This window comes from Agelaius phoeniceus, chromosome 16 (assembly GCF_051311805.1).
Source record: "Agelaius phoeniceus isolate bAgePho1 chromosome 16, bAgePho1.hap1, whole genome shotgun sequence".
Taxonomy (NCBI): Eukaryota; Metazoa; Chordata; class Aves; order Passeriformes; family Icteridae; genus Agelaius; species Agelaius phoeniceus.
This window is the reverse complement of record NC_135280.1, coordinates 2,461,147-2,487,906: the sequence shown is the minus strand read 5'-3', so window position 1 is coordinate 2,487,906 and position 26,760 is coordinate 2,461,147. Positions and strand designations below refer to the sequence as shown.

The 26,760-nt window shown below is 43.0% G+C and overlaps 1 protein-coding gene across 3 annotated transcripts in view; it reads right to left on the bottom strand.

Moving 5' to 3' along the window:
* The window catches only part of TOM1L2 (target of myb1 like 2 membrane trafficking protein), a 56,655-nt gene that overhangs the window by 21,843 nt on the left and 8,052 nt on the right, over positions 1-26,760 (bottom strand). For all 3 annotated transcript variants that reach the window (XM_054643465.2, XM_054643466.2, XM_054643467.2), the window contains exons 2-10: positions 15,766-15,850; positions 14,748-14,826; positions 13,008-13,157; positions 8,688-8,822; positions 7,599-7,757; positions 6,803-6,919; positions 4,065-4,198; positions 1,481-1,529; positions 386-509 (exon numbers count right to left, since the gene is read on the bottom strand). In XM_054643465.2, coding sequence (XP_054499440.1) covers positions 386-509; positions 1,481-1,529; positions 4,065-4,198; positions 6,803-6,919; positions 7,599-7,757; positions 8,688-8,822; positions 13,008-13,157; positions 14,748-14,826; positions 15,766-15,850 — 1,032 coding nt within the window. The remainder of the gene's footprint in view (positions 1-385; positions 510-1,480; positions 1,530-4,064; positions 4,199-6,802; positions 6,920-7,598; positions 7,758-8,687; positions 8,823-13,007; positions 13,158-14,747; positions 14,827-15,765; positions 15,851-26,760) is intronic.

Below are 26,760 nucleotides of genomic sequence, written 5' to 3'. Positions count from 1 at the left end.
CCAATCACACAATCTTTTGTTTGATTTAATGCAAACCACCTAAGAGCTTCATAAAACCTTTCACCCAAAGGTTTCAAATATTATTTGTAGAAGGGGAATCAAGAACATCAGCAGGCTGATTTCACAGAGAACTATAACTAAGCAGAAATAGAAGTAGTAGTACAAGTTCTGCCATGAACAACAACCTGCACCCTCTCTGCCAGTCTTCCCTCTGATTAATAAATCCGTCCCTTTGTGCCAGGCTGGTTCTCAACTGCAGATTGCCACAGTGCAGGAGAGTGGGAATGCCTTCTAATCCCCCTGTGGGCAAAATACCCAAACCTTTTAGAGGCCACATGGCAACATTAATAGGTAGAGGAGAGCTTGATCTAGACCAGGCACTCACCAAGCCCTGCAAGCTGTGAAGAAAGTGAAGATGGAGGTGCTGAGTTTCCAACCATTGGGCTCACCACAGCTGGAGAGCCAGGACCCAAATCTATTAAATTATCTTCTGTCACCTCATTCAGTACCTGTCAGGACACAAGAAACACAGAAGTTACAAATGCCAGAAATTTCTTCTTGCAGTACAACATTAAACACCACGATTGTCCACATTAGGTATAAACTGTTTTCAGAAACAAAACTTCTTTGTTGTGACTGAAGTGTCAATACAGAGTCTTTGCTGAAGAAATGGTAAAGCACAGTAAACAGAGGAAATAGTTATGAATGCAGAAGAGAAAACATAATAGAAGTACAGATTCATCATGAACTCAGACCTTGAGCACTATAAAACAACTACAAAAGAATTTTCATTTAAAGAATAATTAGAACTCTTCAGCTTGGAAAGGGGCTGCTTAAATAGGAGATAAGAGTGGTTCTTAAAATGATGAATGGCAGGAAGAAAATTAACCTGAACAGTGGTATTGTAAGACACAGTGAAGAAAAATTAGGTGAAGCAAACAAAAATCATTAAGTGACTTGATCAAATGTAAACAAAATATTTGTTATATATAAATGCAAAATAAATATGTAAAAATGTATAGTGAAACTGTGGAACTTATTGCTTAAGGACATTGTGAACTCCTAAAGTCCACACAGACTCGAAAGCAATCAAAAAAGTTAATAGAGGAATGAAAATTCATCAAGGATTGTAAACACAGAGATGTTTTACTGTGAAGTGACTTCCTGAGCTAAAAGTTGTCCCTTGGGATTTGCCACATTCTTACTTTTCTTGGCATCCACCATTAGCCAGTACAGGCAGGACACAGGGCTGGGCAGGTAGAAGGTGTGATACTACTGATAGTACTGCAGCTGGTATTAGAGAATCAAAGGAGTGAGGTGTGATACTACTGATAGTACTGCAGCTGGTATGAGAGAATCAAAGGAGTGAGGTGTGATACTACTGATAGTACTGCAACTGGTATGAATCAAAGGAGTGAGGTGTGATACTACTGGTAGTACTGGAGCTGGTAGGAGAGAATCAAAGGAGTGAGGTACTTACTCCATTGCTGGCGTTCTGTGTTGAGCGTCCTGATCTGTATCGTTCAAATCTGTTCAGGAAAAAAACCCCAACACAGATTATCAAAGCCACCAATAAATAATAAAAAACATGAGTTTATAACCAAGCCATGACACGCTTGCCATTGAACTTAGTTTTCTCTGGCTCCAAAGGAAGTCTGAAAGCTTAAACTCCAGGCCAGGACAAAGGGAGGATTGCTGAGAAGTTGCACTCTTGGCAAAGGTGGATTTTAAGTTGGCTAATCTGATCTTGCAGAACAAACATGCTTGAAAACCACTGCAGGATTTGTCGTTTGGTTTGGGGGGTTTTTTTAATCATTAAGTGCTTTGTGACAGACCTGTTGTGTGAGCCAAGGGACAGGAGGAACTGCAGCAAGATTGATGCTCACAGCTCAACAAGCCAAGCACTGCAGCTCGGCTCACTCCCACTTACCAGCTCCCTCTTGCTGCAATAATGTAAATGAGGAGCCATGTGTGTGTGGCACAGCCCAAGCCAGGCACACGTGGCACGAGGGACAATGGGCAGCAGATTCATTGCTTAAAACATCCAGAGATAACTCAAAGATGGTCACAGCCTATGCTCAGATAGGTTGGTACTTTCCAACAGGAAAAGTAATGATGTTGGATAAAATCTTTGTACTTCTAAGGAGAAGATGTCGGGTTAGTCAAGCTCTGATCTCTTCTTTATTCTGTGCATCTGGGGCCACAAACCTAAACCCAGCTTTTATGAAAGTCTTCAAGGCCAGGCTGGATGGAGCTTTGAGCAACCTGGTCTAGTGGAAGGTGTCCTCACCCATGGCAGGGGGTGGGATTAGATGAGTTTTGAGGTCCCTTCCAACCCAAACCATTCTGTAATTCTATGAACTCAAAACAGCAGGGGAACTACCTGCTCCCATAGCCTGTCTGAGGCCAGTCTGATCTCCATCCTCACCATGGAAAAGCACCAAGATTTCTTGGAGGTTTGAATTTTTCAAAGTAGTTTCAGAAGCAGTCTCTCTTTCCAGCAAAAATCATATAATCTTATGGGTTTTCTCCCAGATGGACAAAATACAACAGGGAATGTCAAGCAAACTAAAATGTTTTCTTAATGTAACAGAGGAAAATACAGACTTAAAAGGCAGCAAAACCAAATTCAGGCCCAAATTTCAATTTTAGGAAACTGTGGGTGTTTGCTATTACTGGAAATCCAACTCCCTTTGCTGGAAACCTAAGACACCTCCCACCTCATTTCTCACCAAAAGGCTTCTGTTCATTTACATCCCAACGCTTCACAGCAAAGGCCAGAGCTCCTGCTTGAGTCACTGATGGAGCTTGGTCCCTGTGCTAGGAATCAGCATGATGGATGGGGAGCTTTTGGAATAGCAGAGGAGGAACTGGAATTTATTGAATGCTCAGACCAGTGCAGCTATTCCACCACAAATGGCTTGCTAACATCGCTCAGCTCCCTTTTCATGAATAATGACTACAAACACATCAGCCACAGTCAGCAAAGTCGCAGATGGGGGGGAAATAGAAAAAATATTAAGGGTGACCAGACTAAACCTCAGTGATAGTTGCACTCTGCCACTTGTAGAACCCTGCTTGTGCATGAAACACACACCATTTCACACAAAAAGCCAGCGTTTGTTTCAAAGTTTGCCCCATCTCCTCTGAACGACGAAATCAAAGGCAAAATCGAGGGCACCGAGTCGTCTTTGCAGCCTTTGCCGTGACAGCACAAATTCACAGATCTAGAGTCTAATTTATTTTTAAAAGCTCGAGAAACAAAGCCCTGTGCTAAGAGCAAGGAACAAAGGGTACTCTTTGGTGCCTCGCTCCCCAGGCCTGTCATTAAGGGGAAGATTAAACTTTCCCAAGACTGCGGCATCACGTGTCACCTCCTGCAGCAGATGTGCCTGACAGCGCCTTTGTCTGACATGTCGAAAGACCTGTGCCCCAAGTCCTGTCCCTGGGGATGATTCCTGCAGACCAGCTCTTCGAAACATTAGCTCTGCACAAGACAGGCTTTTTTTGTTTTTCAAGATTTTAAGTGTTACTTAAAAACAAATCCTTTGCATGCTCAATGCTCCCGCCCACCTCAGGCAGCTCCCCTTGCACCAGCACTGAGACTGGAGAGATCAGAGATCAGAGGGCAGAGAGAGCTCATGGGAGCCTCCCTAAGCCAGGAAGCAGCACAGAGATTTGTGCAGAGCCTGGGCTAGCAGGGGAACTAGTGACTGTGGCTGAGCTATTTTTGGTCCCAAGTCCCTACACCTGTACAGCCCTGCACAAAAGGGACTCGCAGACTCGAGCATTTTCACAAGGTTGCATTGCATTTTATGGATATGCCCTACAAAAATTCTATGCATAGTACAAAAAAAAAAAATCATAGTATTAAAAGAATCAACTGAAACAGGAATGTTACCATAAAAGGCCATAAAAACGCTGTGTAAATGGTTCCTGTGGTTTGGTTCTCTGTGTCATGTTAGACCCTTGGCCCAGAAGGCCCAATTTCACCAACTGACCTATTTTATTCTTATGTGAAAACCCTGAATGAATGTAAATGGTTGCTGGGAGAGATGCCCCACCTTTCATATCGGAGGAAGACGTTATTTAAATCATCATTCACATGCAGCAGCTCCTCTGTGACTTCTTCATTGGACACTCGTGAGATAAGCTCCACAATTCTCTGCTGCATGGCTCTGCAGGTTCGGTTCAGCTCCTAGGAGGAATGCATTGTGCACACACAGTCTGATAAGCAACAAGCAATAAGTAGATTTGGTTGAGCTCTGTTCACAGCCAAACATATCCCCCAACTGAGAAACACTAAGTCAAGTTTATCTTTGCATGATTAAATGTCACCCAAAAGCACATCTAATCAAACGCCCTTCAAGAGATGCTGGCATAAAACCTTGAGAGCCTATTCACAATTCAACTTCCTGATTCTTCTTTAACTCTGAGTACTTAGAAAATAAATATCTGTATTTTAGTCATCTGTTTTAAGAATAAAACATGTTAATACAACACCTTCCCAGAAGAAAGCTTTCAAGGAAAATTCAATCTGCTCTTTCTGGCAGTATCATCCTTAAAAACTAAATGATGTGTAAGGTGGAACATGTGGAGGAAAAAAGGCTCATCAGGGCTACCACAAATACTAAGTATGTGCTAGGATGAGAACTCACCAGCTTCAGAGAACATGAGGGTAAAGACAAACCAAGGAGCAGGAGCATGAAAAGGTGAGTGTTTCACACAGAAACAGAAGGGAAATGTTCCCTTCCACTGAGCAAGTGCACTGACAACAGACTGCACAAAGGCAATGGGGAGTTTCAGAAGAACATTTTAAGGAATGCAGAGGGAGGACATTTATTTTAAAAGTCTGTGAACAAGAAATCTAGATTTCAGTTTGCCTAGACCAGGACTTCTCATGCTTCCAGGACATCTCTTCCATCACCAAATACTTAGCAGAATTCTGCAGTCCTGAAAGGCCTCAAGACTAAAGGTCAAACTGGTCTGCTGAGGAGAACAGCAAGAAGAAACATGACGTATGGCAGGGTGCCTCTGATCAGGCCAACGGTTTTACTTCAATAAGCACTGACACATTCCAGCTAAAGCATGTCCCTCTGTCATCTTCCACTCCTCCCAGCTCCACTTCACAGCAAAAATTCAGCACTAAACAAGGATGACTTGTTGGTACACAACCTTCAGGATGAAAGCAAAAATGTGTTTGTTTTCCTTGCATGGTCTGACATCCTAAGCTCTGGATAAATTTCACCTAGTGCAATCCAGCTGCCTTAACAGCTTGAGGAATGTGTTCTCCAATGTCAGTTTTGATCCCATCACTTTGGAAGCAGATTGTGACATTTCAGAGGTTTGTTTGCTGCCTTTCCGAGAGGGCTGACAGTACCTATCTATTCTGCTCAGAGCTGGCTCTCTCACAGGCTGTTTACATTTGATTGTTGGAGAAAATGTCAGGAATTATTTAAGGAGGAGGGCTATATAAACCTCAAAGCGAGGAGTCCTTGCATGCAGCACCCAGCTCAGAGCCCTCAAAAGGCTAACCATCCTTTGTGATCAAAAACAGGTTCTCCCCAGCTCTGTGATTCAGATTTAGGCTGCATCAGTCACAGAAGGGAACCAGCTGGAGTAAAGAATCGTTGCTGTCACTCCATTTTATGATCAAGTTGTTTCACCTTAAAGCTGTGCTCTAAGGTTACACTGTCAAGATGCTGGTGGCTGTTTCTCAGTGTAAGCAAACTGTTCGATTTCGGCCTGTCATGGTTTCCTGGAAGCTGCTTTTGTTTTGAGGAGCTCGACCCAAATGGGCAGTGACTGAAAGGCTCTTTATTGCAGAGCCTCTCATCAGCTGCCATGATGGCTCTGAGACAAACACACAATGCCACTGCATGGGAGAGACCAGTTTTTGGATGGATTTCAAACTCTGATGTATCACAGAGAGCAATTCCCTGCCTTCCTCCGAACGGATTGCTGTGGGAGCCCATCCTCCCTGCTGGAGGATCAGAACAGAAAGCTATTTCTGAAGCTGTGGAAAGGCAAATCCCACCCTAAGGGCAGCAGCTGGAATGTCAGATTGCAGTGCTCCTCATCTGTGGGACTCTGTGACTTTCCTCAGCCCAAAGGCCATCCCATGCCCACTAGCCTGGGGAAATAGGTGTGAAGCCTGAGACACGAGCTCATTTTATACTGTTTTCCTTCTTGAGATGCACAATGCTGCAATGGATTCCAGAGAAATCCCTCCTGATTACCCAGTCTAGCCCTCTGGGCACCACAGAACCTCACCTGAGCACTTGCCTTAAGACACCACACCTTCAGGAAAACACATCTTCTGGAAAGACAATCAGTTCATAGATAAGATTTCAAGTGGTAGAGAACCCACAGACCCTTTGCATTCTTTGGTCCAGATGGAAATATGGAGTGCTTTTTCCTGCATGGTGACTGGGAATGTTTTGACACTGTACAAGTGGTGATGAGGAGTGTAAAAGAAGCAGGAATGCTCAGGGCTTACAGAACCTGGGGCAATTCTAAGCTGCTTAGTGGTAAAGGAGACCTGATATTCAACATTGGGAAAAATTTCTAGCTACACAAAGAGGAAAGCACTGGAACAAGTTTCAAGGGAAGTCAGGAAATCCTTGTCACTGGAAGCTTTAACAAATGAAGAAAATGAAAGTGATGGCACTTGCCAGGGTCAGGCACAGCCCAGATCCATTATGAATCCAAGCAAGGGCTGTGGAGTGAGCTACAACAAAACACACCCCCAGAGAAACACGAGCACAGAAAGGATCAGAATCATATTTTCTAGGAAACTTACCTGGAGTAACTCAAGGTCTGAGGAATCCTCTTGTCCAGGTACCATTTCTGTCAGCATTTCAGACATCACTTTTGTATTCCCACGAACAATATCCAGCTCACTGCGCAGCCGGGCAATCTAAATTGGGGTAACAAGACAGCAAAACACTGCATAATCTTTTAGTTGAAGCAGTTCATTTTCAAGAACTGACTTTGAGATATCTCTGGTTCTGTCTGACTTGATATCTCAGGCTCCAGACATTCTAGCAGGAAAAAACCAAAAGAGATAAAAAGTTTACCCAGGAGAAAAGGAAGAGAAAAAGAGAAGAATTATCATCACAAACCCAGATGTGCTGTGTCTGTATGGAAGGGAAGCAATTGCAAACAGCACCTAAAGCCAGACCTTGGCTGTGGTGCCTCATTCCAGTGTGGGGAAAGATGTACATATTTTAAGTAGAATCTTTGGCTCTGAAGTTATCATTTTGCAGGGAGAAAAGAAAATCCTCTATTAGGGCATTTGCAAGGGCTTGACTTCCTGCATCTGCAAGACATTCTGTGCCTTGAAAGGAGAGGGGCTAATGGGAATAACTGCTAAAATACTGCTGAGAGGGCTGGACCAGCAGATTGTGCTGCCATTACCAGGCCACAGAGACACATGCACAGCCCAGATTTTACAGTATAACAGGAAGAATGATTACTAAGTACAGCCGGACCTAGGAGACAAAGTCCAAAGGGTTAAAATGAAAGTTCCTCTGCTAATTAATTTCTAGTTTGATTTGCTGAAAGAGTCCCACTCGAAAGAATCAACATGCCAATACCTGTTCAGAGTTAGCAGTGATGGGACCAGTCACGTTCAAGGCTGGGGCCTGAGGAGCAGAATAGGCCGTTGGAGAGGACGAAGAGTAAGAACTGCTGCTCATCCTTTGCTGAGACTGGGAATTGTGCATATTTGCTGCAGGATCAACTTCAGGAACACTCTGCCACATCAGAAAGACAGGAGTTCAAAAGCTGAGCTGGGACAGCACTTGCTTTGTCAGCAACCTCAGGCCAAACAGGCTCAAATATAGAACATAATTGCACCTTGTGGGAAAGGTCAGTGCAGCTACTAGAAAAGACTGGCAGCTCCAAAAATCTTCCATGCCCATCTCTTTTGACCCAACCCACAAGCATTTAAGTCCATTTAGTTTTACAAGAGAAGTGAGAAGCAAAATAAAAACAAGAGGCAAAGAGAAATAATTATAAATTCTTTTAAACTAGGAATTAAGTTGCAGGCTTCCAAAAAATCATGTGATACGTAGATACTGAATTTAATTAACCTTGACACAAGAATTGTAATCTCTCAGTCCTTGATCACTTGCATTTGCTGCTTCAAAGATTCATTAACTTCAGTTTTCAGAGTGAATAATCAGAACACCTGTGATCATTAAGTTACTTCCAAGCAGCAGTTCTGTTGACTTTCCAGACCTAACTTCCAGAGGTGTAAAGTTCTCACATTACTGTGGGATCAGAGAGATTCAGACTCTGTACACCCCTAATAGACAGGCAGACCTTGGCTCAGGGTTATCACCAAAAGAAGCAGCCACACTTTTGAACAAAAGAAGTAAATCTCAATCATAAATCCTGCTGGGCTCTCTTTGAAGAATTTAGTTGCATTTGTTTGGTGGTTTTATGGTACAAGATTAAATGTTACAATTTACAACTCCTCAGATTGATGATTGACTCAAGGGAGGAGATAGCTTATCAGTCTGTATTATGCCCCTCTTACATGCCCTTTCACTATTAAAATGTCCTTCCAGGAGTGAGAAAATGAGCCAAATTCAGATAAATGGGAGAGGAAAAATGAGTAGTTATCCAACTACTTAGACATCCTGGGAAAACACGCCTGGAATTGCAAGGCTGTAGCTTACCCTCTGTGGTGTGTGTATTGGAGACAGAGCATCGAGATCTGCCATGGGGAACTCGATGCCTTTCCTCTTGAGTTCTTCATAAATATGCACTACTCCAGTTAAATCGGGGCTACTTCGGAAGGCATCAGCCCAAGCCTGGAAAACACGAGGGATGATCCATAAACCTTTCAAATGAAGCTCCAGCCCCACCATGACCTCAGATACTGACTGTAAAAGCTTTCATAGATTTCAGCTTCAAAGGAAAACTGGAATCATCAGACCTGGTCTAAAAGATCCTGCAAATATTAAGACAGTCACCCATACATTTTGTTCAGATATAAAACAGACAGGAACCCAGTGCAGAGTAGCTCTGAGTAGCTCCTGACATCACCAAAATCTGTGAACATACATGAAAGGCTTTTCCCATCTCCTCCCCTCAGCAGTGATTGATGCTGATCTTTGGCATATTGTACAGCAAATGACCCACCAGAAAAGGTCTGTGTGAAAGATTCAACAGATCTAACCAAAATTCCCAAAGCTGTACAATCATCTCAAGTAATCTCCATTCACTTTGTGAAACATCCTCATTTGTTGCCAAAGGAAAAAACAGAGCAACCAAGTTGTCTTCAGTGTTTTATTTGGACCAGAACTTAAATTTAAAAAAAAGGTCCTTTCTGAGGTTCTTGTCCTGTGAAAGAGACAGTCCCCTGAGCAGCAGAACTAACGACGCCTGGGCTCTGACAGAGCATATCCAACACTCAAGACACCCCAGTGTGGCACAAAGGATGAGTTTAAAAGAGAGAAATTCCCACAGCCAGAACATTCATAATATCTCTCCTGCATGAATTCTCTGGTGTCTAAAAAGACTTCAATTCATGTTTGAGCTTTTCCTTCAGTGGGAGTCCTAAGTGCTTCTCTTGGCTAGCCAGCCTCCTGCACTCACGAAGCTGCTGGGAGCACAGCATGCTAAAAGCCTCAACCCCTCTCACTTGTGTTGGAAATGAACCAAATATTAAAAAGGTAGAGGAAGGAAAAACTGAAATACTACAACTCAATTAAAAAATGAAGCATTCCACAAACCCCCACATGTGTGGAGCAGGGTATCAGTGTTCTGGATCCAGAACTACTGCGAGACGCACGTGGGCTCAGAACTTAATTCATTTAGTCATCACTTTTACACTAGTTCTTTGACTATTTTTACTTTAAAAGCTCTTTGAGCCATTTTTTATATTTGAGAGAACAGAAATCCAAGATAGAAAAGTAAGATAAAAAATAATATTAATTTTTAACTTGCATTCCTATCCTGTTCAATTCTAAGAGAGCATTTCCTACCATCTGCGCCCAGGAGACAATCCATTATCAGGTGCAAGCAGACAATCCTGGGTTTGCTTCTCAGCTTTGTTAAGAGTAAATTAACTGCATCAACTGTTCTGATGCAGTGCAAGTCCAAACAGCCCTGCATGAGCCAGAGAAAACAGCTCTGACAGCACACAGCCATTGTTTCCTTGGAACTGACCTTCCAAAACATCCCCAATTCTGATGGAGGTTTTGACTGCACAAGTAACTCCACCTTTGCCATTTCACTGCCTTTTCAATTTACATCAGAAGCCATCTGAATGATGCTCCTACATAATGGTGTTCACCACTTCAACTCTATTTGCAAGCAAAAGTGAAAAGTGTTAGGCAAGGAATGTTCTATTTAATAATCATCACTCAAAAGATACTTAGAGGCACAAATATGCTGCATTCTGTCACCAGTTTTTAGTGAAGCTTGTTTGTCCAGGAGGAAGAATGCATCCCCTCTTTCACTGGCTTCCTGTGGATTTTGCAAAATGATCTCATTTCATCTGCACTCCACCTTTTAAAAATATTCTCTCTTCTGCAATTCTCTTCCCTGGAGAAAGGAGACACTTCCATTTGTATTCTTCTTCACCTGAGCTGGGAGCATTATCTACATTAGTGTGTCTCAGAGGTCACAAGCAGGACAGGCACTATTGTCCTAAGTGCTGTCTACACACATTGTAAGACAATCCCTGTCCTAGACAGCTTACAACCCAACCAGGCAGCTGCAATATCAGCTCTGCTTTATGGATAAAGAGCTACACAAGAGCTTAGGAGACCTGCCCATTGTCCAAACACGTGTAGGACAGAGGGGAAATTGAATTCAGAGCTTCTATAACTTTGGGCCAGATTATCAGATGTAGATATTTCAGGATAAATCCCATAGTGTGCCCAAACGGGTAATTTAAATACCATTGTAAATCAGGCCCCTAAATTGGGGACCATCCCAGTATTTGGACACTGGATGACAGGCCAGCTCTTACCAGGGGCACAGTGACAAGGAATATTTCCAAGGCCTCCTAGCAAGGTGAAGAAGGAAGGATAAGCACTGTGTAACATATGCTAATTCATGTACACTGGGAAATAGGTTGAGAAAGTGAGACGCAAGATGCTCAACATCTCAAAACAAGTCTCTAGATAAGAAACTGGATGGCAGCTTTATCTACCCTTTTTATGGAAAGGCCCATGAATTTCCCAGCTGTGTGCCTGAAGATGTGTGCTGTTTGTAAAGTTCTCTTGCATGCTTCCAAGTCTGGGCTATTAATCCTCTCATTTCCGTTCTTATTAATTCCCCAATAAAAAAAACTGGATATAGAAAGGGATAAATACAATGTTGGTGGGACAAAGCTGAGATCAGCCCTCTGGGACGGGGCTAACTCCAACCCCAGGGAGCTCTCCAGAGCACAGCCTAAGCTGAGTGAAGCTGTCACGAGGTATTTTGGGGGTGTGTGTCCATAGGGCACCTGGGATGAGTGGCTGCCATCACTCTTCCAAACTTGTCAGGCAATCTGGAAAACAAAGTCCCCTGCCACCTCCAGCTAAAGAGACACGTACAGAACCCACCCACAGGCAACCTTCATCATTTTCAGGCTTTTTATATCAAAAGGCATTTAGTACCCAGAGTGAGGCTTTTAGCTCTACTGCACTAAGTCTCCTCAGATAAAGCTCTGTTTAATACACTGAGGCAATGACTGTGGCTTTCTGATTATGTTACAAATACTCCCATCTTAGCTGCATTCACCACTGGGAATCCATTTAAACCCAGAGCCCAGCAAAACCAACATTCCCTAAAATAACATGGAAACACACCCAGTTTGTCTTTATGAGACAGTTTTTAACCTCATCTCCTGGTCACTGCATGCATCCACTCTCCCACCAAGGGAGGCAGAAACCTGAGGGCTCAGTCAGATGCACAAGAATTGCTTTTAATAATTTCATTAATTTTGTGCTATTTTTTTGAAAAGCCACAAAATCATATACCAGAAATAAAGGGACCCCAAAGACCCCAACTCAATGCCCATTAATTCCACCACCCTACCTATTTCCCGTTTGAAAATCACTTATTTACATTGTCATGCTCTAAGGATGCCCTATCCCTGTATCCAAATAAAAAATAAAGCAGCAGAAATCCAAGTGCATGCTTTGCCATAAAAATCAGAAGTATATCTGGCAAATGGTGCTGTGCATTTGTAAATACCTCCCCACAAGGAACACTGCAGCAGGTTTATATCATTTTAAATACGCAGTGTCTTTTAGTCTCTGGTGTATGCAGTAGCCTGTGGAAGCTTAGTGATAAAGCTTCCTATAATTGTCAGATTTCCTCCAGGCAGGCACCAATGTTTCCTCATGTGTGGCTAATGGTTTGTGGAATTAACACGGCTGTTTATTGTTGTGCTGCACAGAAGGAGAAGTGGCAGACAGGCCCATGGCTGAACTTCCCACTGCAGGCAAGGATCTGACAGTGTGCTTTTACTGCACAATAACCACAGAAAAGACACCAAAACCATTTTAATTCCTATATGGTCATTTACTTTTCTATAACCATCTTTGAAAGGAATGCAGAATGCTTTCAAATGGGGGGAAACAGCTCCATTTTCCGGTCAGGGAAACAGACACAGAAAGGCAAGTGTTCTGCAGCTGACACCAAAAGCACAATCCTCTGAAATCTCCTGGCCTCAGATGACAAGCTCATCACCGAGGCAAGTCTCCAGCTTCTAGATATGACTGTTAAATTGCAAAAGCATCCATTTACCTTTTATTAAATCCCCCTGTTTTAGCGTGGTACCTCTCTGACTAGAATCCAGACAGCCCTCCCTGGATAAAATATCTATGTGTGTACATGTCTGCTTTTCCCCACCAATCTGGATATATTGTTTGAGTTTATATATAAAAAACTTGCCAGATTTTTAACGATGACAGCATGTTTAGTGATGCGTAGCATCGAAGCAGACAGTCCTTATTTCAGGCAGCAACATATGGAAGCAGAGACAAGCTGTGTACCTGAATCAGTGCTAGGACTTTATCCTGTACTATAGTGGGGGGGTTGTTCTTGGGTGAGATGATTTTCACCAGAACTCCATCGATGAAGTCACGGTTTGCCACCAAGACATGGAAGCGATGGCCACAGTTCTTCACACAGGTCTCCAACACCTACACACACAAAGAAAACCCAACATTCATTGTTGGAGCAAAGCTTGATCACACACACACAGCACCTGGTTTTTAAATTTATTTTAGATGTTTTGATGGGAGGGCGAGAAGATAGAGGGGAGATTACATTTATACTCTTACTACTCTTCTTCCCCAGTTTTGCCAGAAGACTTCTCTACACACACATTCAGCTGTACCTCACCCACTGTTAACATATCGGGCATTTTTGTGATCCATCTTTCCTATTTTCAAGGTAAAGAAATAGAAAGTTTCTTTGTCTTCAAAGCAGAACTTTCCAGCCAGTGCAGCTGAACAGCCAAGTACACAGCAGCACATCAGGAGCAGGTAAGACAGAGGACATCCTGTCACAGTGAGATATTATCGTGCTGTGCCACTCCACCATTTTCTATGTGCCTGGAACACAGCTGGACCCAGTTGCTCCGAGCTATAAGCCATGTTTTAGAGTTGGGAATTCAGGTGAATGATCTTCACTCATTCAAAACACTCCCCTGTGAATGCTCTGACAGGTTATACTTTGACACATTTTCCCCCTGCAACCTAGCTGGAGGCACCTTCCACTTGCCATTCAACTGCCATGGAAGAACAGCTGTTGATTTCTCTCTGAAGAACATGATTAGCATGGAGATAAATCCAACGCGTCACTTCTCCTTACAGCCATGCCTAATAACCACTGCGGCTCTGTACCGAGGAATCTGTAATTACTCTCCTCCTTCAGCCACTTTCATCAGCCATGATGACACGGGCTCATTCCTGATGGATTTTGCTCTTTCCTGCACAATGGATAATCTCATGGTTTGGACTTTGGTAATCTGTCAAAATGACAATCCAGGATAGGAAATGGCAAGAAGACAGAAAGTACGGTTACGCCTCGTCAGGGAGATGCAACAAGAGCTCTGTGAAAGAATCATGCAGATCACCTCCCCACAGCAGGAAAACTCGATCTAGTTACTGCCAGAGCCCAGCACCCCACTCAGGAGGGCTGCACTACCCAGGAAAGCTCCAGCTAAAGCCATCAGCAGGAAAGGTCACTGCTAAATTATCCCACACCTTAGCAGTGCTGTCTGAATGCACAGAATATAATTTACACTTTATTGAGTGAAATTAGATCAGCATAAATTAATGCATTGTCTCCTACAGAGATTCATTCACAAGGGAAATTGTGCATCAGCTACTTATGAAGCTGAAAATATGGCAAGTTCATCATCCTCACTTGCAGACACGTCCACAGCTGTTGCCTTGGAGTGGAGGAATGGTTGGACACAGGGAAATGAGAGTAGAAAGGAAAACCTCAAAGAGTAACAGACCCATTTGAGCCACTTTAACTCTCCTCAGTCAGTACTTGGGATGAATAAGAGCCACGAAAAGAGGCAGAAATCAATTGAGTTGGAAAACCACTATGCAAAGCTTCCAGCAGCTCTCCCCAAGGAAGTGAGGAGGCAATTGGAGAGAAGAAAAGGGCAGAGCAGTGGCTGTTAAAGGAAATAGTGTGTACATTCAAGAGAGTGCCAGGAAGAGGAAAATGACAAAAGGGTTCTGCCCTTTGAAGCATTCCAGCCTGCCCCCACTCACCGTCAGCGCCAGCATGACCTCTCTGTAATTTTTGTTTCCATTCAGTCTCTTCTTCAGCGCTCGAATGGCATCCTTGGGCCTGAAGGAGAAACACACCATTTTAACAGACAGCTCAGACAGGCTTTTCACATCCCATAAACTGTGGGAAAATGAATCCTTTGCCATTTCCAGCTGGACATAAGAATGTGGGTTAATTTCAGATCATCTGACTATAACCAAACCAGGGTTATGGAGAAATACGTGAGGAGACAAGGCACCACAGAAATCAAGACAGGAGGAATGCCCCAAGTCTCCAAAAATTCAGGCTGTTGATTAGGCAGGGAAGACTGACAGCCACTCTGACAAGCCCAGGGAATAAGAGCAGTGATCAGTTCTCCTGCAGACTGCAAGCAGCAAAGCTTTCTGGTGCTGGAGGTGTGTCAGGAAAGCTGTCTACACAAACACCTGAAATTAAAGGCATTCCAAAGAGAGACCCCTGCTGAAAAACAAAGGTGGCACCCTCTCCAAAAAGTTTTTCATGCCAGCCCTCCCAAGCAGAGACTGACCACAGAAACTATCACAGAATCATTTGAGTTAGAAAGGCCCTCTTAGGTCTTTGAGTGCAACCATTAACTGAGCACTAAGGCCACCACTATACTACATCCCAAAATGCCACATCCATGTGCTTTTTGAATGCTTCCAGGAATGGTGGTTCCACCACTTCCCTGGGCAGCCTGACCCACTGCCTGATCACCTTTCAGTGAAGAATTTTTTGCTAATACATCATCTAAATAAGTTGCTCTCCTGGCACAACTTGAGGCCATTTCCTCTCCTCCTGAATCCTACAGGTACTCATCATACAGTATTTTCTGAGAGCAGGAGAGGTCTAAGGAGCAGGAAAACCAAGCAACTGATCTGCAAACTGCATTCACACCATGAGCATCTGTCCCCAGCCTCACTGCACCTCCTCACATGCTGAGTACAACCAGAGGAAGATTGTGTTCAGGGACCTTTCCAAGTCTGCTGAAATGGCACATACCCTTCTTCTGTCTCGTTGATAATGTCACAGATCTCCATGTTAAGTGTCCAGTCTTCACTCTGCAAAGAGCCATCTGTGGCCTTTTCTGTAAAGTAAAGAAAAATAAATCTTTTCATATCTTCCTGATTAGGTCTATACCTCAATCCATCTTCAGTTACTCTGAGCTGAAACTATTCAGTAACAGACAGAAAAAAACAAATCCCTGCTGACAGTAAACAATGTCAATCCTTCCATCCTGGTTTTAGGGATCAGCATAGAGGTTTCCAGACAGAATCAATTATCCCTCCAGCCCACATATATGGGCTGTTCTTCAAAGACTCCTGAATTCCTGGGAGAGTAGGAAAATGTCAGCTAATTCAAATTTAAACTCTTCAGATGCTGCATTGCTGGCAAGTTATGAGCTAGGAAAATATCCCCCCAAACCAGTATGACCTCCTTCCTGTTTCAGCAGATAATACCTCCACATGGATTGAGGGAGGAAAAATAGCAACCTGGAGAGAGAATTCAAGGAATTTCAGCATGAAAAGACCCACTAGCATGAGAAAACATTTAGCACGTAACAGTTCAGGTCATGGTATCATGACATCTGTCCCATGCTATGTCCCTCTCCGTGCTGGGGCTCTGTACACACCTCTCAAGCTCTGCCTTCCTCCCAGACCTTCCCTCACTATTTTTGTGGCAGGTTAAGTCACTCTGGCATCACTCAATTCCCAGGGAAGGATGACCTATAGCACTGTGACAGTGGCAGATGCCAACTGCTGGCAGTTTAATTTATAGACGTCTGCAGGAGTAGCATAACCATAACTTGTAGTAATCAGTTGACAAGAACTATTTCCTCCTTGGGATTTCCTCCTAAATCAATATAGTTCTGTCTAGCAGTGCCTGGAACATCCCTGGAATTTTTCACACTCCTCACTTGCAGTATTCAAATCCTATCTGCTACCCACACTCAGGAATGATGTCAAGTTGAACATAAAAGCCTGTCACTAGAAAGATCTAAAAAGGGGACCTTTGGGCCAGGCATGACCTTCTCTAAATTACTCTGGGTTTTTCTACAGATCCCTGGCATCCAGTGCTGGAAGGCAAAGGGGGTAAGCAAACCCACTTTTAAACATTTCAAAGCAGAAACAAAACCACAGGTACCATCTTCTCCAACTCTCCTTCTGTCTACATCTAACCCCAATCTGTACCCCAGCACAGGGCAGACTTTGTTTGGAAAGACCAGGCTCCAAGGACTTCACACATCTCTTTTTGTTTACCAACAGTGGTTTTTTCCTATTAATATTTCCATCACTGTGACTGAGGATACAGATGCCCACAGGCCATAATTATGGGACATTGTTTAGGGAAAGACTGTGCCTGGGTAATTCAAATTTCAGTGACTTGTCTACACCAAAATCATGGTTAAAGCAGCTCCACCAAGGACAGCAATTACAGAAGTTTGAGAAAAACCAGACAGCTATGCAAAACCCCAGAAGGGAGAGCTGAACAGAAGGGAGAGGACACCATGGAAAAGGAGATTATGGAACAGGAAAATATTTGTTACAGACTTCACTTCTCATTCTGAGAAGCAGCAGTGCAGTATAATCATTTGGGAGGGAATGGAGCCTGAAAATCTCCCAGCTGGATCTTTTTCAGCCATCACCACCTCATGGTAAAGTTCACTTTGATCAATGAAAAGTCTTTATGCTTGAGAGATGCACAGCTTCCATAACGTCCAATAAATACTGGACAGGTTACTGAATATTTTTAATTTACTGCATTTAGAGTGCAGGCAGAGCTGTTTAATGTTTTCTAAGATACAGGAATTTATCTTTGTGTAAAGCTGCTTGTAAGAATCACTTCTGTTAGTTGCTTTGTGCTCTTACAGCCTACATATGGTTTTATTGCTACAGAATGTGATCTGCCTTCACCTCCATATAATGCTTATCAGTTAAGAAAACATTTTATTCAACATTAGAAAAAACCCTTAACATTCAGAGATAAAAATAAAAAACATCACTACATCTGATCTGCTAGAGAAGGTGATCCCCAGAGCTGCAAAGGATTTACAAGCCAAATGCTCCAAAATAAGATTGTGCTTTACATAGAGAGTATTCCTTAAGCTGGGCACATCATTTGTTTCCTTAATCTTAAACTATATTAAGAAATTTGTGTGTTCTTGACAGTATTTGGCATCAGGCAGCAACTTAGCAATGTTCAGTCTCTCTGGTCTGCTATAATCACTTTTTATATATGATTTTGGGAAATGCTGAAATGCTGATCCTGCACAAAGTTGTGCTGGCAGCCAATTCACTCGCTGGTCTTGTAAAACCCATGGAGTTAAGGCTTATTTTGACAAAATGTGGATATGGGAGCACTCCATAGGTAAAAGAAGTGGTATTTTGAAGATAGCAGAGTGAAGAGATGCTGCTGCAGCACTGTACAGAGGTTAGCACTAGAATGCTCATCTGTGGTGCCTGATAACCTTGGTCATATTCCCTTTTTGAGATACTCCAGGAAAAACAAAATCCCCTTTCTCCCAAAAAACTTGGTTACTACCTTTTTATTTTTGCATTTCTGCATACACAGCTGAGACTGTGTGGGTTTAAGACATAACAGTTGCCTTCTTGAGAAATAGTTCTTTTCCCCTTGGGTAATTTTTAATTCGAGTAAGAGTCAGAAGCTAATTTTAGTCTCTTCTTCAGCAACAGAGAGCACACGAGCACTTGTCATCTGGAGTTGTGTGTCCTTTGTAGGGTGTGTGACCCAGATTTGCTGCTGCAGTGCTCTCAGCTGTACAAAGGAGTTCACTGGCTGCAGAGAAGGTTTGGGTGGGATTTGCCTGAAGAGCTGCATTGTGCTGCAACGAATTGAAAGCCCGCAGAGCTCTTCTAGAACCAAAACACAGCAGGTTGTAATTCTGGATTTCTAGTGAAACAGCTCTGCCTGCACTCAGCTGTAGGAGAATCCCTACCCAACACAGCCAAAATGCAGGAAATTAAAAATACTCAATAACCTGTCCAGTGTTTCATGGACACTTTGGAAGGCTCCTCCTCAAACAGCACCCAGATACAGCTGACAAGATTAAACAGATTTTGGAAACTAACACAGAACAGCAAAGGAACGGCACACAAATCATGCAAATCCCCTTTGAAAGAGTAATCAGTTCCTCAACCTCTTCCACACCCATTAAAAGGCACCAGTTCGTTCACATATGAACTCTGGAATGTGACCAAAGGATTCCAGGGTGCAGTAAGAAATGTTACGAGGGAAGGTGATGAGGAGGAGTTTGCCTTGAACTGAAGAGTTTATGGTAGAGTTTAATTGCATCACAGAAGGGCTGGCAGCTCCCAGCCTGGTGCCAAGGGCTCCTTGCACAGCTCCTGCCTCAGGAGCAGCTCTGATGAGCACTGGGATAATGCTGGGTTTGTGTCTCACACAGAGACATGATACCACCAGTGAGATTATCAGAAAGTCTCTCTCTGAAACAAGATGCTATCAGTTCCCACCACGTGTCCCAAATTAAAGCATAAATGTTCTGGTGGGAAGAAAGACAATCTGGCACTCCATGCCTGACACACAGCAGACCTTGGGCACTGCATATACACACACAGCATCAGCTTATCTGTAGTCTGTGAGGAAAAGGAGAAAAAATGGTGCTATTTTTTTCATTCACACCTTCCCTCTGTGATCCAACTCTTGTGGCCGCATTTCCACGCTCTGCCAAACGGCAATATCAGCATTTCCCTGCTCATACTGAAATCCTGTATAATTTACAGCACCCAGAGGGTTCAGCAGTGTAAAGTTCCCAGTACAAACAGTCTCAGTGCACACACCCCCAGCCAAGCCTCTGCCCAAACAACCTGCTCTGACCTGAGATGTCACCACAAGGAAACCAGGTCAGAAATTCCCGTACAATCACCATGTAACAAACAGGTTACACAGGGCAGGGCAGCAATTAGCTTCTAAATGCAGGAAGAAAACAGAAGAACTTTTATCACCCATCCTGCAACCAAGGCAAAAGCGACCTCCCAGAGAAACACCAACACTGGTTATCCTCAAGAAGCTCCTCTCTGCTCTCTTCAATCCATAGTACTGCTCCATCTGCATGTTTGTACAGCTGAGATTGGAATTCTGACTGCTGGAAGCACTGAGAGCAGCTATTCCAGCCTGAATGATGACAGCACCAGGCTAAAAATCTCTCCAAAAGTCCATCTATAAGTACCAGTAAGTCTTTATGGTGCTGTAGAATGGTCTTGGGAGAAAAGGCAAAAGGGAAAGTTAAATGCGGCACTTGCTAGAAGTAACATGAAATGGAAACAGCACAACTGCAGTTTTCTGTTTGAATATCAGAATCTCATGAATGAACAGATCCTTGTGTTCAGAGAACTCACAGTTTTCTCTCTTGGGTCTTCTCCAGATGTTGCTTCAGAGACTCTCAATTCATACATTTGGGATGAACTACACACACAAAACCACCTTCTATTTATGCAAGAAACATGCACACCAGTGCATTGTGTTACAGAGATCCAAAACCAAGAAAGCTCCAAGTCCAAACTTCTCCCCTTCCCTCCAACAGTGTTTGGTGTTCAAATAGCACAAAACATCTTAGGGTTTGTGGTTGTTTTTTTCTTTTTTGCTTGCAAGTTCATAAGATTGCACATCTTAGATCTTTGTCTTGTCTCTTAACAGTCCACCTGCCTACCAGCTGTGCTCCACCACTGAAATTAGCAAATCAAACAGCCAGATATGTTATATTTCACTCTGCATAATAAAGATCAGAAGGAGCCACAGTATCAGCAGGTTTTTGCTTCCATCCTGCTGGTTCCCCTCCCTTCAATGCAGCGTTGCTCTCTCAGAAGCGAGGGGCATCTGCTGAGGGTAAAAGCAAAATGCTTTTACAGACTGGGCTTCCAGGAAAATAGCAAGAGTTTTGCAAGGCAATGCAAACCAGACAGGATTGCTCAAACGAATGGGACAATGACATCTCTGAGCTGTAGCCTATAGAACTGTGTTACACTTCAAAGCACCATTACATTTCGTGACTGCAGTTGTCTCTCTTGGATTCAATCATCAATGACCCCCACAGCACCATCAATAAGATCCAGGAAAAGACCATACAGAGGCCATGGAAACGTATTTCAGCTGTCCAAGCAAAATGAAGATAAGACCAAAGACCCCCAGCACTCAAAAAGCTGCTGAGTTCCAGGCATTTCACTTGGGAGACACAGACACACTCAAATAACACACTTGGATACTCCTGGACCCAACAGTCTATTCTTGTTTCTCTGTATTTGCTTTTAAAAAGACAGTCACGGCCACTTAGACATTATGGTAACCAACAGGAGGATTGTTCCTTTTTATCAAAACACTCCTATTAAAATATAAATGTGACTCATTCAAAATTCAAGATCAAAACTCAACTCTGGAGTGACTTACTCATAAAACCCTGCCAGCTTCTTTGTTAGCGCGCGCAGCTCCAAGAGCATTTTTCAATTAGCCACCTCACTGCTCCAAGTCCTTTTTCTACATTCCTTATTTCACACTGCTCTGAAAATGCTGAGCTTCACACTTCCCAGGAAAAAGGCAGTCAGCTAGAACAAACGGGCTCAATCTGAACAGCAAAGCACTACAGAAAACGTGATCTGGGTTGGACTGCTGCAGCACCGGCCACCACTTGTCATGACCACTGTGATTTTTCACTTGGTTTTTAGCTATGCTCACGCTAAAACTCTTTGGGATCAAATAATTTATCTTCCATTCATTGTTTTGCCAAAGTTTCTGGTGCTGAATAAATGAATAGTTGGTAATGGCTGCAGAGTCTGTGTTAAAATAAAATAAAGAGACTCTGTGGACAGGCACACGTGCAATCCTAAAGAGTATTTAGCTCGAGTGCTGTTGGAAGGCACAGCAGTAAACTGGGAACTGTCATTTTCTCCAATTAACTTTCAGGTTTTCTTCTTTTTGAAGGTGCCACCCAAATGCCAAACTTCCTCCAACCCGGTTTCCAGATCACACATACAATCATGAATATATAGTACATAATTACTGTGCCTTTTTAAGGACCTCATGGTACTCACAGTCATGCTACAACATTCTCGTGATTTAGATATGCTGCAGAAAAAAACATCACCCACAAATTCAGCCTCTCAGGTGCAGGAAACTCCAGGTGATTAACTGAGCATAGCTGCACTGCAGGGTCAGAAGCAGAGCAAGGTGAATGGATTAAGATATATTAAACAAATATTAACAGCTGTACAACAAAGAAGACTTTTCTTTCATACTCAGATCAGAGCTTCACCTGAACAAAAAGAAAACCAAAACAGAAAGCCTTATAATAATATCAGAGCAGGCAAGGGAACATATCAGCATGGCTCACTTAGTTTATCTCATCTCAAAGGTCTTGATACATTTGCAGGGTGTAAAACCAGTTGGACCTTCCCATCTGCAATTGTATTGCACAAGAAAGGCCTGGCAGGACAACCTGGTCCAGGCAGCTTCTGTGCTCAGATGTCTCTCATCTCAGGCATAAATGATAGTTTAGTCACAGTCCTTAAAAGCATTTGGAAGCTGGATCCCAAGCAGAACGGTGTGTTTCTATACAATAAAGACTTTTGTTATGAATCTTCTCCCTGAAGTTCCCCCATCAGCAGAAATTGTTGCTGCTGACAGCAAACTCCACTGAATGACATGTGTATGTGAGTTGCTCTCTTCCAAAACAGATGGCAGAGATACACTACTGCTTCTTTAAAACACACTGAAATCCATCTGACTTCTCCATTCTACACAGCTTTAGAAACAAAGCACAGAAAGCCACCTTCCTCCCATGCCCTGACACTCATCAGAGCTCCCATGTTGACCCATGTACTGTAAATAGCCGTCCTTCAGAGCGAGGTCATACACAAGCAGCTCCCAGCTCATCAAGCCATTTGCATGATTCAGAGGCACTTTTCCCCAAAATTCAGCCTTCACTGCACGTTTCCTCATCTCTTTCAGCAGTGACCTTGGGTAGATTCCCACCTCGCTGCCAACCCCCGATTTTCAGATGATGGTGCTACTTTCTGATTGACAAACAGGGCCCTGCTCACGTCAGGAATCGATACGCCCGAGCCTTCCATCAGAAATGTCAGAGCAGTTTTCAAATCTGCACCCTGTATTAATGGATTTTAATGGATTTGAATGGGGATGTTTGATTTACAGTGGGGGAGCAACAAATCAATGATCCTTTATGACATGTCACATCTCGTGACAGTGTCCCCTGTCCCGTTGTGCCGGGGGGATGATGACTTGCCACTTCACAGACATCTGTGATCTATTAGGCAACACTTCCAGCAGTCTAATATCATCCCACTCGGAGTGTCCATCTTTCTTCTTGGGATGAGAGGCATGAAAGCATAAATTAAAATCTCCTGGGTGATGAAATGGTCTCCTTCAGATTTGCCTTTTCTAAATTTAACTGCGACTGCTGCGACGTGTCCGTACCATTCTGTGTGGGAGAATTTATCAGCACAGTGTGGTTGTAACAGGTCAGTGCATCAGGATGGGTACCCAAATCGCCTCCTCCTTTGAACACTGTCCAGCAGCCAGTGTTTTATAACAAGATCATCAACATTTAGTCATTTCCATAGCTAGACCTTAGACTGTAGCCCACCATTTGCCAAAGAGTTTTCATCCTGTTTTATTTTCTGGGATTTGGATGGTTGGATGGGCTACTCATGCCTTAACTTGGGCTACCAGTTCCCTAACTGGGAATCTCAAGTATTAAAGCACTGACATACTGGATGAATAACATCTGTTGATTAACACTAGAAATACCAGATTTTTAACAGTTTTGGCTCTCTGAAAAAACTCAAAAAACAAAAAAGAGGCTGAAAATATCATTTTCCAAACACCCATTAGTATCTGAGAACTACTCACATAGACAATCCCAATAATCCAAAACCAATGACTGCATTAATTTTTCCTAATCCAAAAAAAAAACCCAACAGCTAAAAAAAAAAAAAAAGCAGATTCCATTCATTTTATCAGCCTTAACTTATGGATCTCAGAGAAAGTAGGAAAAGCAGGCAGAGAGGTATCACAATTCCATATCCCAGCAGCACAACATGCTGTAATCACCATCAAGAGTAAGGAGGTGTCCTGATCTGTGACTATCTGCCCCATTCAGGACTTCAACACCAGCCAGTAATTACAGGTGAGCCCAAAAAAATGACTTTATGAAAAGTTATGGATGATCAGTGTGTCAGTGAGCTATATTTGAAATCTATCAGCTCTTGATGGCCAATTTTGTACTACATGAGTAAAGCAAGTTCTAATAACTCACTTGGGACTTCACTCCAGTACTTACAAGCTACGTGCTTTTCATATTCATAAAACAAAACTAATTGCCTTTCATGGATGAAATGTTCTAAGAATTTTTAATCCATGTCAGCTGCAAACTCTAAAAATCCATCCCCATATATTTCAAAATCCCCCTCCCAACTGCTCACTTGTAACATGTTTGCTGCAAACAAACTATGAGGCAGAAAGATTCATCACGCTCCTACATTAGAATTATTTGTATTATTTTTTAGAGGTGACTCCTAAAATCAGTTGCCCATATTTTCACATGCTTAAAATAAACTGAAAACACTATTAAGTGAGGGGAAAAAATAGGCAAAATCACCCATTCATACAAGAAGTCAGTTACAAGAAGAGGTTTACTCCTTTGCTGCAGCACGCTACATGGGACTTTTAAGCAAGTGTTCACACGTGGTAATTAAAATGTGTTACAAGTGAAATGAAACAACTCCTGCAGTAACTGTTCCACGTGCATGTTCCTACCCCCAGCTCTCCTACAACTAGGAAGGTGAGAGCTGCATCCTCTGGAAAACCCCAGTTATCCCACATGTAGAGTGAACTAGACAGAGAAGTCTGCAGCTTTTCAGAGTTGATGGGTTGTGTTTTCTAGTGTGAAGGCTTCAGTTTGCATTTCAATTTTTCAGCCTTCCCTTGCACTGCTCTACAGAACAACAGCAGACCTGTGCAAAAGGCAGCAAGCTCCAGCCCCATCCCAATTCTCCAAAATCTCCACGGCTTGAGGACCAGCACCTGGAATATCTGGGATACTCTAAGTGTTTTCGCCATGGGAGGAGGGAAGGGCTGGCTCCTCTTCCTCTAGGTGACAGGAATTGCTTTTGCCATGCTGTGGTCACTGTGGAAAGGCTCCACTGCCAGCTGCCCATTCTGCTTGCTATGCCTGCAGAAGCTTAGCAGATAAACACTCCCAAGCAATCTCCTCAGGAAACCCGAGTGCAAATCAGGCAACAGCAATAACAAGACACGTATGTGCAATCCCATCTTGGGGGCTGAGAAATGTGGATTTCTTGGTCTCTAATAACCCTACTAAAAATTCTGTTCCATTTTTACAGCCCTGTTTTCTCATGTGCTACTGCTGTAGATAAGCCTGAAAAAGACTGATAAATAGAAAATGTAAATACCAGAAGTTTAGGTCAAGTATGCAAATGCCTATTTCTGAGACTGTCATTTTAATTTTGCCTTAAGTCCCCATTCACCAACTTGTGCTATCTAGGCACACAACTTTGCAAATTCTTCAGGTCAGGAGCTGTCCCAATCCATTTCATGTTCCACTGCAATTGCCTCTATTACCTCACACCATTAGTGTGGCAAAATTAATAAAAATGCAAATGTATCGGGGGACTGCAGCGTAATTTTGGAAAATAACTCTACTGGTTTAACTGTTTTGGACAGTTAAAATTCTAACTGGAACACAAATTTTGAGCAAAGCTTACAAACATTTTGGCTTATTTTACTTGTGCAGCAGGGAAGCAAACCCCAGCAATGAAATAGGCTGATCTGGTGCAGAGTATGGATGGGAGGGTAACCTTCCCAATGAACATATGCAATATTTTGGAACTGCAGAGAACCAGCTCCTCCTGCTTGGGAAAGCCATGAGGATGAACAGCCTGCCCAGTCCACTGTGACCAGCTCTGGCCAAGGCCAGCCTCTCCTGGGCTTTCCCTCCTGTTTCTGGGTGAATTCTCCACTTGCTTTGGGTTTAATGTTCGTGCACACTGTGCACATCCTTCCCCTGGGCCCAGCAGCAGCTCCCTAAGCAACCAGCAACTGTGTAATGCTGCCTCTAATGAAAGGGAGCCCTCAGGGGTGCAAAGGCTGAGCCAGGCTGCCCCAGCTCCCTCCTGGTGATCACCACAGCCAGGAGATGATTCTGCATCCAAACTGAGCTTGGCTTTAAGGAATGCTGCACGTGAAATACCTCATTACTCACAGCAAGACTCCAGGCCGATACCCATTATGGAACCTGGTAGGAAAAAGGGGTTTTTCTACTCATTGGCTATGCCAAGTCATTGGCACGGATGGGGATTTAAAAGGCAGTTTTAATTATAGTAGGTAAAACCCACAGATGATCAAGCTGCAGTGTCAGAAAACCATCAGAACTGAACACTGACCCATTTGGGTTGTTTGCTGAACTTTAATCACTTTCCAAGTCTGACAGCTGCTCAAACTTAATTGCTCATTACACTTGTAAATAAAAACTGATCTCACTCTCTGATTAGCCAACCATCTTATAGTTGCCATAACAACTCCTTGTCTAATAAGTGATTTCAGATTTACCATTATTTGTACTAGCAGAAAAATTCACAAAGGTCTGAGTTCGCTCTTTTCAGCAAAATACCCTTCTAATTAAAACCACAGAAAATCAGTAGAGAAAGGGCAGCTCAAAGATAATGAAAAAAACCCAAGCTATTTACTACAACAGCTTAAATGTGAGCTCAGGGTAACACAAACCCAAATACATGCTGCATCCAGCCCAACCTCTACATCCCACTATCAATCTTCTTATTATCATGCCTATATCCCATAACAACTGCTCAGGAAAATACCAGACAGAATTCAGGAAATAACTCAGGTCACAGTGTGGAGATGGATTTCAAAACTCACTCCAGATGAAATATTCCAATAAAATTCGCATATTCTCTCTCCTAATCCTTA